This window comes from Odontesthes bonariensis, chromosome 10 (genome assembly GCF_027942865.1).
Source record: "Odontesthes bonariensis isolate fOdoBon6 chromosome 10, fOdoBon6.hap1, whole genome shotgun sequence".
Lineage (NCBI taxonomy): Eukaryota > Metazoa > Chordata > Actinopteri > Atheriniformes > Atherinopsidae > Odontesthes > Odontesthes bonariensis.
In genome coordinates this window covers 33,204,455-33,218,429 of record NC_134515.1, presented here as the reverse complement: position 1 = coordinate 33,218,429, position 13,975 = coordinate 33,204,455, and the positions used below count along the sequence as shown (strand labels likewise).

Sequence of the window (13,975 nt, the reverse complement as noted above, 5' to 3'; positions counted from 1 at the left end):
AAGCCTTTCCTGGGTGCTCCACCTGGATTTCCAATGAAGTAACACACGGGGCTCAGCATTTCAATCCGTCCGCAGTCTGTGGAGCAAAGTCCTCGCCTTTCAACTGGACGGTGTCTTGCCACCTCCCAGTGCTCCGACGCACTGCTGTTTTGGTCTTCGTTTCTTTTTCCACACATAATTTCTTATCATTTCCGACTCGCACAGTGTGACATTGTCACGGTTCTCCATCAGAACAATATCAATGACGTTTTGATACTCTGTCGCAACTGTTGAGTTCAATAATTTTTTTATATCAGTGTGTTATGTGACGTCATGTATTTCTAGGAATGTTTGTTTAACTTTTGTTTGATTTGTTGAACAGGTGCTGTGGGCCTCCGCCAGTCCCGTCCTGGTGGTGGTTTTCTCACCGTGTGAGTGTGGAAGTGTGAGTGCAGTGGCACGGGTGTTTTCTTTGTGGACTTTTTCATTTGGTTTTCCCCTGCCGCCCGGTAAGCTCCAGCTCTGTTTGCATTTATTTAGTTTTGCTACTTAGTACTACTTTTAACTAAGTTTTCTTATAGGTTTTGGTACATCATTAGGTTATTTTCCCTTTTCTTTGTTTTCCTTTAATAAATTGTCATTTTTATATACCTACTGTCTCTGGCCCTACGGGATTTATTTGGAACCTGTGTGTCTGTTATTGTGTGTTACTTTCCACATTCATTTCCTGGAGGGTGAAACTCCCCCAGGTGGCGTTGTCAGTTGATCTCCCTCCCCGTAACCGCATGGTGATTCCGCCACATGGTTATAGGAACTGAGGGCCGTGGTTCCTAGTTCCTGTATGTCCGAATGTGGGAAAAAACGGCCCCGTTCCTGAAAAGGTTATAGGAACTGCCAAAGGTTCCTACAGTGGGAATGCGCCTATTGATAACAGTGCTGCAGTGTCATTGTTTTCTTCTCCACTTTTGTCATTGTAGAGTAGTTAAAGGTAAGCTTCATGTAGCAGCGACACCTCTGTGACGGAGAAAATTGCAACTACTGGCGCATCGACTCGCGCCACTGTAAATGGCCGGCACGAAACCGTAACGTCATCAACACAGCTCACGAGAGCCATCGCGGCAACCATGCTAGAGTCTTTAGTTAAGTCAACAACAGCTGGAAAAAGTTGAGAAAACTCAAAAATCTCTTGCATCATGTTGCCTTGACATTTTACGTTTCTCAACTTTTTAATTTTTTAATTTTTTTTTTATTAAGTGTAGGACACAAAACAGTTTAAAAATACACTCTCAGAAAATAAAGTACAGAATTGTACCTTTAGGGGTACGATGGCTTGTCACTGGGGCAGTACCCTCTGAAGGTATAGTTTTGTACCCTTATACTGAAGTAGCCTAACACAGACTGTCTATTGTACCCCAGCATGTAGAAAAAAAGGTACATATATGTACCTTTTGGACCCTCAAAACAAAAGGGTAAACAGTACACGCAGCCGGAGGCTTCTCATGAGTGGGGCGGGGCGTGGCCAGCAACAGCTTATTTGCATAAAAGTGACAGAGCCCTTTAAACAGCTCAATTTGGGAGAGACTGAAACTGGCAAGAATAGAGCTGGTGAAATCTCTTTATGTTAGAGTGATTTTGTGCAAAGAACTTCATGAACATGTTTTGTATAGCCCATAGACCAATTCTAACTTGTTTAAATAGGTAAAATATGTCTCCTTTAAAAGCACAGGTTCTAAAAAACAGGGTTGAACAGAGCCGAAACCAGGAGTCTAAGCAGTGTAGGCTACACAAGATTTATAAACATAAAGTAATCCCAGCCCAAAGTCTCCCTGAGGGCCTCACAGCTTCTGGATAGTCTCGCTCTTTAGCTGGGGCGAGCACAGACCTCCAATTTCCGAGAGCGATAAAGCACGCCTCAGTCACACCGAAACATAAAGACAGCCCAAAAGAGACACCTGGCGTCAATACTAAAGTTAAAACCGGAAGAGAATCCTCTGGGTCTGAGATCCGTTAAAATCCACTTCAGTTAAAACAATTAAAAAAGGGTACTTAGCTCCAAGAGGGGTGCGTCGCAACAACACCCCTCAACAATCCCATGGCGCTTCCCTTCGATTCGATACTCTGGTGCTTTCCCGACGGGACATGCTTGCGCTTCAGGTGTGGGTGTCCTCTTTTGGTGATGATGTCTCCTGCCTGCCTGCTCGTAGCTTGGGTCCTCTGCCGTTGGCGTCCCCTGCGTTGCCGGCACTGCCCGGCTAGAGTCGCCAAGGACATGACTGCCTCCGACGGCGGTGTCTCATAAGCCCCGTTTTGAAGTTTTCCAGCTGATTGCCGCAAAAATGGCAGAGTGGTTTCAACCGGACCGCGAGCCAGTGTTGCATTAAGCTGAAGAAGCTTGGAGGTGGTTCAAATTATGGATGCTATTTACGCTTCGGCACGCACTCTGCCCACCCCTGAGGGTCTCCTTTGTACGGTGGGAACGCAAAGCTGACCCCAAAGCGACCCGATACGAACCGATACGAAGTGACCCGAACTCTACTGACAGTGGAAACTAGGCTATACCTGCCCGCCGGCAGCCCAGGTCCTCAGTCCTTGGCGACCCCGGCCTTTCCAGCATCTCAGCCTTTCCAGCATCTCGGCCTGTCCGGCATCCTGCCATTCTCTCTCGATCTCTGATCCTCCCGATCCTTTAACCTTTTGCTTCACTGCAGCCTCCCGAATAAAAAGGGTGTAAAATCCAGTTGCCACCACCTGTGGCTCATCGTTAATGAAGTCCGTTGCTTGCAAGTCTGTGTACCGTTCAAGGTCAGCATGTAAAAAAGACACTACATGCAACTCAGGTAAAATCAAAAGCTAAGTAATTAATAAAAACAGAAGGGAGTACAACATGCAATACATAACCAATCACACGTTTTAATTATGTTCTGACACATACATACTTGGAAATGAAAGAGTGTTGAATTTGTGTTTTCAAATGACTGCATATATTCTGAGCTGAGTGAGTTTTTTTCAAACACATCTGCTGTAACAAGATATGAATGAAGCGGCAGTCTGCTTAAAGCCTGTCTAGTTCCTATTTGACTTCTGTTCAGAAGTAAGCCTTTCTTACAATGGAGGAAAAACCATGATGACTCAAGCTCATGCCAACGATCAGACATTCTATGGTCTGGCCAGAGGAAGTCTGGTCCCAGTATAATTGGGTTTTACAAGTATTTGTGTGCTTTGAAAGTAAAGGTTCATATTACTGTTCTTTATTTGTGCTTTCAAAAGATAAGCCACTACATGTGAATGACTGACCAGCAGCTTATGAAAACCTCAGTAAGATAACATCTTCTTAAACCAGAACTGTCACTACAAAAGCCCTGGATGTTATTTAAACCTAAAGACAGCTTGGCTAATATATTATTCTTCCCTTAGCTCATGGTAAGCTGTGCAAACTCATGAGTGCCACAAGACTGGAAAGAGGGTGGAGAGGAAAAAGAGGGGGTGGAGGTGTGCATGTGTGTTTGGAAGTGGAAATGGGCAGCAGGGAGGAGGAATGTGAAACATTTCTGATGCTGGTCCAGTGGCTGTTTACACTGTAGTCAGCCCGTGACATCAGAGTTCAGACTTTATAAATGTCAGCAGGCACAAAAATGAGCAGTTAGCAAACAGATACACTAGTCTCACCATACCATCGCCCAGGTTAGGGACAGACTGAGCTCCATCAACAAAACAAGCACCCATGGACCGATTACTTTGTGATTGTGTGATTGCTTTGGTTGGACTGCTGTGTTTGGCTACACAGGTGAGGCCTACTCCTGCTTGTTTATGGTAGTTCATTCTTAAGTGTGTGTGAAAGATGTACAAGTTCAAACAATGACAATGATTTCCTGTGATTTTTCTAACTTTACTGTTACAAGATAATGGATGAAAATCACATAGACAGAGAGTTGATGAAAAAATCAGTTATTTCACTGAATGTGTCAATTTATGTTTGCTTGGAAAAATAATAGTATCTGCCTGTGATTACTATCCTGATTTGAAAAAAGATTAGAGAAGTGTGAACAAAAATCATGACAAAAAAAATAGTGATAGACAACTCTGTGTGAATTATTAGATACGTTTTTTTTTAATAACTGCTGATTATTTTCACCACTAATGAGTCATTAAGTTTTTAATACATACAATATATACATATATATACAAATTGCTTGTTTTGTCTGATCAACATGCAAAACCTCAATAAGATCAATTTACAACCATATAAGACAAGCAAAAAGCAAATTTTATCTTTTTTTTTTTTTTTTAAATGTCTAGCAATTGGAATTCATGCTTGTTCTTGTTATTTGATTCTTCAGTCCCAAATATAGTAAGATTCAGAAGATGCAACACATCGACTGTTGTTATTATTATAGCCATGTCGCCTTGTGCTTCAAAGTTCATTAAGGGTAGGTGTATTTTCACGCTGCCAGGCACTAAGGAGAATTGATGTCTTTTTCTTAAAAGGTTAAAAGTGACTGGGCTTGTCCAAATTTTGTCTGCAACTTGGCTCCATCACATTCATGAGATTGTAGCCAGTGATTTGGCCTTACTGCGTTGGATACTGACACGGTTTCTGAGAGCGACATAGAGTTTCCACTCTCATATTCAAAAATGTAGAATTGAGTATAATCATAAAACGATAATGATAATTATTTTGTGGTGGTAATACATTGATATTTTTAATATGAAAAGTCTGACATTCTTGTAGGTTTTGCTCTATTGAGCTAACTTATACCTATCTGTTGTTCCTTCAGGTGCTCTGTCAGTTGTGTGACAGACCTTGCTTCTGCCCTGATCCTGCCACTAAGTGTCCCACCGGGGTCCAACTGATGCTGGATGGCTGCAGTTGTTGCCAGGTGTGTGCTCGGCAACAAGGAGAGCCCTGCACTGAGATGTTGCCCTGCGACAGCCAGAAAGGACTGGAGTGTGACTACACCGCCAGCTTCCCTGGGGACCCTGGGGAGTGTGTCAGTGAGTGCCTCCTCTAACAAGCAAACAATTTGGCCCATGTTTGTGTGGGTAACACACAGTGGGAAGGGTTGATAGACCTACAGCCTGTTTGCATGAGTGGGACACGCAGACAGTTAATGTATAGTCTGTGCAGCCAGGCGTTCAGACCTGATGAACAGCAGTCTTTGAAACCCAAAACATTTTAACTTCTATTTCAAATGCGGATGTTGATACATTTCCTATAATGACTGCTCTTTGAGAGTGATAGAATGTATTTATATATTGCAAAACAGACCCCTCAGTTTTCCAGAGGAGAGGCCTGTTTTCCCAAAAAGCTGCCCAACTACTGGCAGGAACAGCGGCTTGCGTCCTCACCAATCTCTGTCACCTTCCTCTGCCTTGTTCCCATTCATTTTCATCCTTTCATTTCCTTATTAAGTTTACCACACCTAAGATACTGGTGTGATTGAGCAAAGACGGATTGTCTTTGCTGTTTCTCTTACAGGTCAGAATGATCTGGGCTGTGAAGTTAATGGCATCACTTACCAAGAGGGCCAGTCATTCCAGCCCTCCTGTAATGCTTTCTGCCATTGCAGAGGTGGTGGTGTGAGCTGTGTGTCGGCTTGTCCCATGAATGTTCGGCTTCCCACTCTAGACTGTCCCAACCCACAACACATCCGTCTACCAGGGAAGTGCTGCAGGGAATGGGTGTGTGAAAACCTTGATAACATGGTCATTCAGGATGCCATCACAGGTAAGCATAACATTCAAATGGGTGCATGAGTTCATCATCACACATCCTCTAGTAAAGAAGTATATGTATGTTTTCGAATGGATTTATTACAACTATCCATGTATATTACTGCTGTCCTTGTCCCAGTATACAAGCCAAAGAAGGGAATTGATTTATTGATTTAAGTATGTCCGACTCCTCTATGATGATATGATAAGTTTGGACATTCTCATTCATAGAGTTAGCATAGGGCTTTGTCTCATGGACCTATTATGTTGCATATCCTACTGCTGATCAGCTGTGACTCAAAGGTCCACCAGTCTAAGAGGTATTTAAAAGTAAATGAAAAGGCCAGAAGAGCACAAATACTTTCTTTTGATTTTCTAAAAAAATATCCCTGCAGTAAGCTACAGTATTCAACAAGTCTGACTCAACTCTTGACTGATTTAGCTTATCAGCAGCAGGATATGTTGACCAGCTACCATGCATGCAATGCAATGTAGAAACATAGAAGTTATTCAGCAGAAATTATAGTGACAGTAAGCAACGGTCTGATACAAAAATAACACAGTGTAAAATTTACTTTATATAGCTTTCACTCAAACCACCATTACATTTTTGAGGTTTGAGTTGTTTTAGATTTGCTCTTCTGCTACCTTCTGTTAGTTTCTTCTGAGAAATTTTTAACTTAGATCCCGTCAGAATTCCTCCCTGATTTTCCAAACTGAAAGCACTCTGATTGCTGTCGACTGCAGGTAAGACATTGAGACACTGAGAAAAAAAAATCCTTTAGAATCTTATCCTGACATCGGGGCTGGGAATGTACAAAATTGTTTCCAGTGTCTGGATGCTAGAGCCAGATGTATCTTTATGTGCAGTTTGACTGAATTTCTCAGCTTCAGTTGATTCTCACTGATGATCAGTTATTTCATATGTAAAGTAATGCTTCAATCACTTTTATGAGCTCTTTCACCAGTGGTCATGTCTGGAAGTTTTTACTGGAGCGTTTTTGCATTAAACCTTGGGTGTGTCTGGTCAAAGGAAAAGTCCAAATATAAGCCACATTTTCGTAGTCAAAACATTTTTTTACAGTTACCATGTTTGTTGTTTCATAACAAAATCCACAGTTAAGAGACAGTTAAACATATGAACCCAATTAGGGATTATGTTGCCCTGTTAAAAGAGGGGTGTGTGAGTGAGAATCGCATGTGACTGGTGTTTGGGAAATGAAGCCAGTCTGAAAACATCTGGACTTCTAAATACTGTCTGAGTCAAATTACTTTATGGGAACAGCACAGGAACATTTTGTTCTCAAATACAAACAATGCAACATCATGCTTGAAAATCAGCTGATTGTTGTGACCTCTAACTATTAGCACTGGGAGAGAAATTTGTTTTAGATTTTCATGTGGACAAAAATCCAGAGCATTGGATTACACATGGAAATTTTTGTGAGTGAAATACAACTAGACAAGTCATACTTGTCTATACTGGAAATTAATCACAGTGGTGAGGGATTTCATTCAGAATCAAGATGTTTTGAATTTAGAGCCAAGGTGTTCAAAAGCTCAGTTTTGGAGAGGTAAGGAGAAGTGGATGGAGAGATATAAAGAGAATGTTCACACGTGCACACACACACACACACACACACACACAATTTAAAAAAATGTACTATAGGGCAGAAATAATTTCTGGAAGATTTTACTTGAGGATGTTGGCATTAAACCAAGGTGTGTTTGGACACAAGAAAACTCCCAATGTCCAAATATAACCCACATGGTTTAAACTGAATCATATTTATGTACAAGACACCATCTGTCCTAGTTTTATAAAAATCACAGATGTGTGACAGTTAAACATTACGTAATATCCTAGAATATCTGCTGCCTCTTGAGTCATCCTATGCAATGTATCAGAGGGTAGTATTCAATGTTCCCTCTAAGCTGCGCGCCTGCGCAATTGCGCACAGTCTCAGCATACAAGAAAATCTATGCAGCGCATAAAATAAAATTCACCATAAACGTATTAATTAATATCTAATACTAGACCTAATCTAATCTAATCTAATCTAATTAATTAGACCAATAATGTGTTTTTCTGTACCATTTTTCAATATAACGCAGTGAGTGACAGGTGTTCAGCCAATGATATGATACGGTTTACTTACGCTATGCAGCCAATCATAGCATTGATAGTGCTTGCATATGTGCCCTGCCCATACGCGCCGTGCAGGTTAGCTAGCTAACAACAGTGCAGCGGAAAACGAACGGGCAGTGCGTGCCAGTGACACATCCCTTTACCAAGCCAAAGTAAAAAAGAAATGCGGTTCTTTTAGGATGGAATGGCTGTCTGAGTATGTGCAAATAGAAGAACAAGCGGTGAAACTGGGTAAAATTTTTTCTTTTTCGAGTGAGAAAGGTCTACTCTGCAAAACATGCAGGCTGCATGCAGGCTGCAAGCATGACTCTCACATATAACACTCTCACGTATAACATACTACACATCTCATGAACAACAAGATTCTTGTCTTTTTAATTTTAAGTGGGCCAGCTCACTTGTATTAAAAGTAAACTAATGAAAATTGCTGTTCTGATTTGATTCTTTTAATAAGCCATGTAACTTGCTATGATCCCAGGTTTTGAACAGGTGTGATACTGGTGTGTGGCCACAGCGTGCACATCTGATGTTGCTCACAGTGGTCCTCAGTGTGCTCAGGGAGCTTGTGTGACACATGAAAAATTAGAGGGAACATTGGTAGTATTACATGTTTAAGTTAAAGTATTTTAGCTATGATTCAAGGTATTGTATGCATTTTTGTGTTCTAAAAGCAACCAAAAGATAGACATATCCCTGTGATACACAGATTTAGGAAACGGAATCATACAGGAATGACACAATGAAGCGGCTGGGATGAGAATCAGCACCTCCAAATCTGAGACCATGGTCCTCGGCCGGAAAAGGGTGGAATGCCCTCTCCGGGTCGGGAATGAGATCCTTCCCCAAGTGGAGGAGTTCAAGTATCTCGGGGTCTTGTTCACGAGTGAGGGACGAATGGAGCAGGAGATTGACAGACGGATCGGTGCGGCGTCTGCAGTGATGCGGGCTCTGCACCGGCCCGTCGTGGTAAAGAAGGAGCTGAGCCAGAAGGCGAAGCTCTCGATTTACCGGTCAATCTATGTTCCTATCCTTCCTATCAAACTGCGTTCAAGTATTTAAAACATTACAACAATATTACTGGGCATGTATTGTTGTAATGTTTTAAATACTTGAACGCAGTTTTTCTAGAGAAGATAATTGTTTTGTATATGGGATTATCGTCCATTGACTCTTTTGGGCTTTCACATGCGCGAGCATACCGACAACCGGTAAGTGACATGCTGTTTATAAAGTTGTTTTGTAACATCCCCATGCCAGTAATGTGAGAACCATGCATATGGTTTTGATGGTAAGGCTTGTGACTTTATTGTCGGATGGTTTATAAAGTGGTGTGACATTTCTGCAGTGTGCAAGTTGTTGTTTTACGTGGAAGGTTTAGCTCTTGCCCCTTAGCCACCACGTATTTGGTTAGCATGACAGGCTGCGCAAACAGCGCAATCGCTTCACAGGGAGCGCCGATTTGCACCGGTCTGTGTCCTACCGTCAGTATTTGACAACCTCTAGCAATGGAAATGCGCTTCAAATGCCCCGGAAGTCCCCTTTAAATTCGCGGATTAAACGCGGGTTATTCCTCAGTGTGAAAGGGGCTTATGTTTCTCGGCTGGCCTAGGAACGCCTCGGGGTCCCCCCAGAAGAGCTGGAGGAAGTGGCTGGGGACAGGGACGTCTGGGTTTCTCTGCTCAAGCTGCTGCCCCCGCGACCCGATCCCCGGACAAGTTTACACTTTGTAAACTTGTTGTGAAATAAAGCCTCTCTAAATACTCATTGTAGTTTTGGTGTAGAAATGGTATAATGGTAAAATGCAACTTTTAGTGTCTTTACACTAAAAGTTGCATTTTTTAAATATATTTTCTAAAGGTAGTTATATGAAACAGATTAATTAATTTCACATTAGCTGTTTACATAAATAGCAACCCAGTAAATACCTTAATCTGAATAACATACTGCCATAAACTTGTTAGGATTCGTTGATTTTGTGGCCTCTTTTTCTGGGTTTTGTTCTATTCTGTTTTTTTTTTTGTTGTTTAGGTATGGATTTTTTGTTAGCATTTATTCTGCCAAGTCTTGTTTACACTCATGTTTTATCTGTCATTATTTCTGTAGTCTGTAGTCTTGTTTTCAGTATTGTAGTTTTCTTGTTTCACATTTCTCACCCAAATTTTCCTCATTCTCCATCTTTAGGTAATTAGCTCCACTCATTTGCCTATCTTCAGTCTTCTCAGCTGCTACCATACTCCAGTCAGTTCTCCTTAGTTGTTTAAGATCACTGTTTTCTCACAGTCATTATCAGATCCTTGCTGTTACTGTCTCAGGTTCCGTTTCTTGTTACATGTTTTATTCTAGTCAGTCTTGTTCTCTTCAAGTTTTGTTAGCATTTTGGTTTTGGTTTATCTCCAGTTTAGTTTTCATGTATTTCCGATAACGCTTTTTGTTTGTTAAGAAATAAATTAGTTCACTTTCCTTCAATGGGACTGAAATTCAATGTCTTCCAGACATTTAGAATCAATCTAATTTCTTACAGTTAGTGACAGAGCTTTCTTGTCAGATGTTACGGTCAGTATATGTGTTTCAGTAAAGAATAAGTGACCTCTCTACATACTCACACTACTTTTGGTGTAGAGAGGGAATGACAGATACATTTTTGATGTCAGGATTCAAATCTTAAAGATAAGTTTACATCCTAATATATTAGCTCTTGCATAGTCGGCTTCAGGAGTAGGCTCAGTGACCATAGCACCCTCACTGTTTTTGATTATGTACTCAGTCGGAGTGTATAGTGATTGAGGACAAATCCTTAATCCTTGCAACTACAGTAGAGTCCTTTGAGGCACTTGACAAGTCAGGTTTTAGCAGTAGCTAGTTTTTCAATAAGTGTAAAAAGTTTGACTTTCATCAGTCACAAGAGGTTGGCTCCTTGGTATAATTCACAGCTGCACGCTTTAAAGTAGACTGCAAAAAACCTGGAGAGACAGTGGCGTTCCTCTAATTTAGTCGTCTCAAGTAGTCTGGAAAGATAGTTTAATAACGTATAAGAAAGCCATTCATTAAGCTAGAACTGCTTATTATTCATCATAGATATAAGAGAATAAAAATAATCCCAGGTTTCTTTTCAGCACTGTAGCTAGGCTGACAAAGAGTCTGAGCTCTGTTGAGCCAGGTATTCCTTTAACTCTCAGTAGTGATGATTTCATGAAATTCTTTATCAATGAAATTGTTTTTATCAGAGAGAAGATTAATGGAATCTTTTCCACTATTATCACTTGTGTATCATCAAATACAGCAGCTTTATAAGTATCTTTAGAATCTGATTTGTATTTAGACGGCTTCTGCCCAGTTGATCTCTCTGAGCTAACAACAGCAATAGTCTCTTCTAAACCATCAACTTGTATTTTAGACCCAATCCCAACCAGACTGTTCAAGGAGGTTTTCCCCTTAATTGACACTTTCATATTGGATTTAAACAATCTGTCTTTGTTGACAGGATATATACCTCAGACTTTTAAGGTTGTTGTAATTAAACCTTTACTTAAAAAAACTACTCTTGATTCAGAAGCCCCTCAATAGTAAGGGCTTTATTCATGAGTTATCTTAGTTTCTGGCTGACATTCTCCCAAAATATGACAAGCTCCTGATCTGTGGGGATTTTAATGATCATGTTTGTTGCCCATCTAACCAATTCGCCACTCAGTGGGGTTACATGGCACTGAAAGGATTGGATTATTGGCTAAATTACAATAAGTTATTAAGTTCATGTATACTCCTTAATCTGACAAGAAATTGGATCTTACTTGCGATCGGATTTGGACTCCGAGATAACTCGGTTGAAAGTCAAATTAAACGTGCATGTAGACGGTAAAGCATGTGGTGAATTGGATTTTGCGTACTGCGCATGCTCGAGATTTTTTCCAGGGATTGTGAACCGGAAGTCAAAGGAGACGATTACTGTTGTTGTCGCCGCTGTCGGAAAGAAAAAAACAACAAGATCCGTTTTGCAATAACCATGCTCATCACAAATGAAAGTGTAGAGGGTAGTTGCTTCATCTTGCTCTTTGTTCGCCATCTTTCGAGTTTGTTGTTATTGGTGGTGGTGAAGAGGTCAACTGGAAATGGCTCTATTAGCAATAGTTGAAATGGGTACAGCGCCACCTATCATGACATGATTTGTGCCTATGATTCGAATAATTCACCGCCATATATATCCAAGGATAAATACCCTTGCTCAAATAAGGAGCATAACCCAACTATAGCTATAATTGAATTAATCTCATCATGTAGACCCGCTGACTGACTTCAAAAGCCTGTTGGCAACTTTTAATTTGACTCAATCCGTGGATAAACCAACGCACCATTTTGGGCACACACTGGACTTTGTTATTTCTTTTGGGTTTTAAGTTTCCCTTAAAGAAATTTCTGAGACGGCAATCTCAGATCATCTCCCTATCGTTTTTGAAGTGATAACCCCCCAACCAGTCAGCAAACCCCTTGCTCCATCCCGGCCGATGAATTTACTGCTGCTTTCAATGACTCAGTTTTTTCCCTTTAACGGTTTTGCGTCCCCTCTCTGTCCTGATTATTTTCTTTCCTCCTACCACTCCACCTGTGCTGGGATTCTGGAATCTATTGCCCCTTTTAGGCAAAATCTGCCAAGCCAAGAACGGACCCCTGGTTGAATGACAACCTGCGCCATCAGGCAACATTGCAGGCAGGCGGAACGCAGATTTAAGAAGGACAAACTGCATGTGTCTCTGGAAATGTTAAGGGACTGTCTCGCTGATTATCAGATAGCCGTACGTGAAGCAAAATCTCAGTACCTCTCTAATATTATTTCTAGCAGCAGTCATTGTCCCAAGGTGTTATTTGATACAATTAACGCTGTGGTTAACCCATGCACTTCTTCTGTGATTGATGTATCAATAGCCACTTGTGAGAATTTTCTTAATTTGTCATGGTGCGGTAATGGAGGACCCAGGTGCAGACACGGACGAGAGCCAAAAATTAAGTTATACGGTTTTATTTTCTAAATATAAACAGAAGGCGCAGCAAGGCTGGAACACTGAAAAACTATACTGAACATAAAACTAAGAAAATAACAAAACTAGACTGAATACTTGCGGGACAGGACTGACGAGGAAAACCATGGACATAGGACATAGGAAATTAAGACGAGGAATAGGATGGGAAATACAGACGAGTAAGACAAGGAATACAGATGTATAAGACGAGGATACGGCGAGGAGTGGTGGAACTAGAAAGACATATATACTGGGGAGGTGATTACTGGAGCAGGAACTGGTGGCTGATTAGTAACAGGTTGCAGGTGAGAGTGAAGAGAGCAGAGGGCAGGAGACGGACTGGTGAAAGAGAGAGAAATGGCAGAACACAGGGGGTGAGGGAGAGCACACCAATTTTGAAAATTAATCTAACACAAAGAACACACAAGAAGCAACAAAACACAACTGAATACCGATAAACAGAACCAAGGTGAAACAAAGACTGAGCCAACACAGAAAACACCAAGAGCACTGAACAAAAAACACCACCAATAACCAAGTCCAAAAACATAACCAAAAACCCAGATCCTGACATCATTACTTTGTTGACAAAGTGGATTCTGTCAGACAATGCAATTTTATTTATAGAGCACAATTCGTACACAAGGTAATTCAAAGTGCTTTAAAGCTACATAAAATCACAAGAAGGCAATAAAATCATTAAAAAGAAATAAAAAATAAAAAACCTAATTAAAAATAATAATTAATTAATTTAAAAGTGAAGATGTATGGAGTATGGAGTGCCGGACTCCTTGATATGGGCTGTTCGGTCTCTGTATGACCGGTGTCAGAGTTTGGTCCGCATTGCCGGCAGTAAGTCGGACATGTTTCCTGTGAGGGTTGGACTCCGTCAGGGCTGCCCTTTGTCACCGATTCTGTTCATAATTTTTATGGACAGAATTTCTAGGCGCAGCCAGGGCGTTGAGGGGGTCCGGTTTGGCGACCTCAGAATCGGGTCTCTGCTTTTTGCGGACGATTTGGTTCTGTTGGCGTCGTCAGGCCGTGACCTTCAGCTCTCACTGGAGCGGTTCGCAGCCGAGTGTGAAGCGGCTGGGATGACCATCAGCACCTCCAAATCTGAGAC

The 13,975-nt window shown here is 41.3% G+C and overlaps 1 protein-coding gene across 1 annotated transcript in view; it reads left to right on the top strand.

Moving 5' to 3' along the window:
- The first annotated feature begins 3,700 nt into the window (after window positions 1-3,700).
- Window positions 3,701-13,975, top strand: part of ccn5 (cellular communication network factor 5) — a 29,768-nt gene continuing 19,493 nt past the window's right edge. The window contains exons 1-3 of the mRNA XM_075475811.1: window positions 3,701-3,763; window positions 4,755-4,971; window positions 5,456-5,704. Coding sequence (XP_075331926.1) covers window positions 3,701-3,763; window positions 4,755-4,971; window positions 5,456-5,704 — 529 coding nt within the window. The remainder of the gene's footprint in view (window positions 3,764-4,754; window positions 4,972-5,455; window positions 5,705-13,975) is intronic.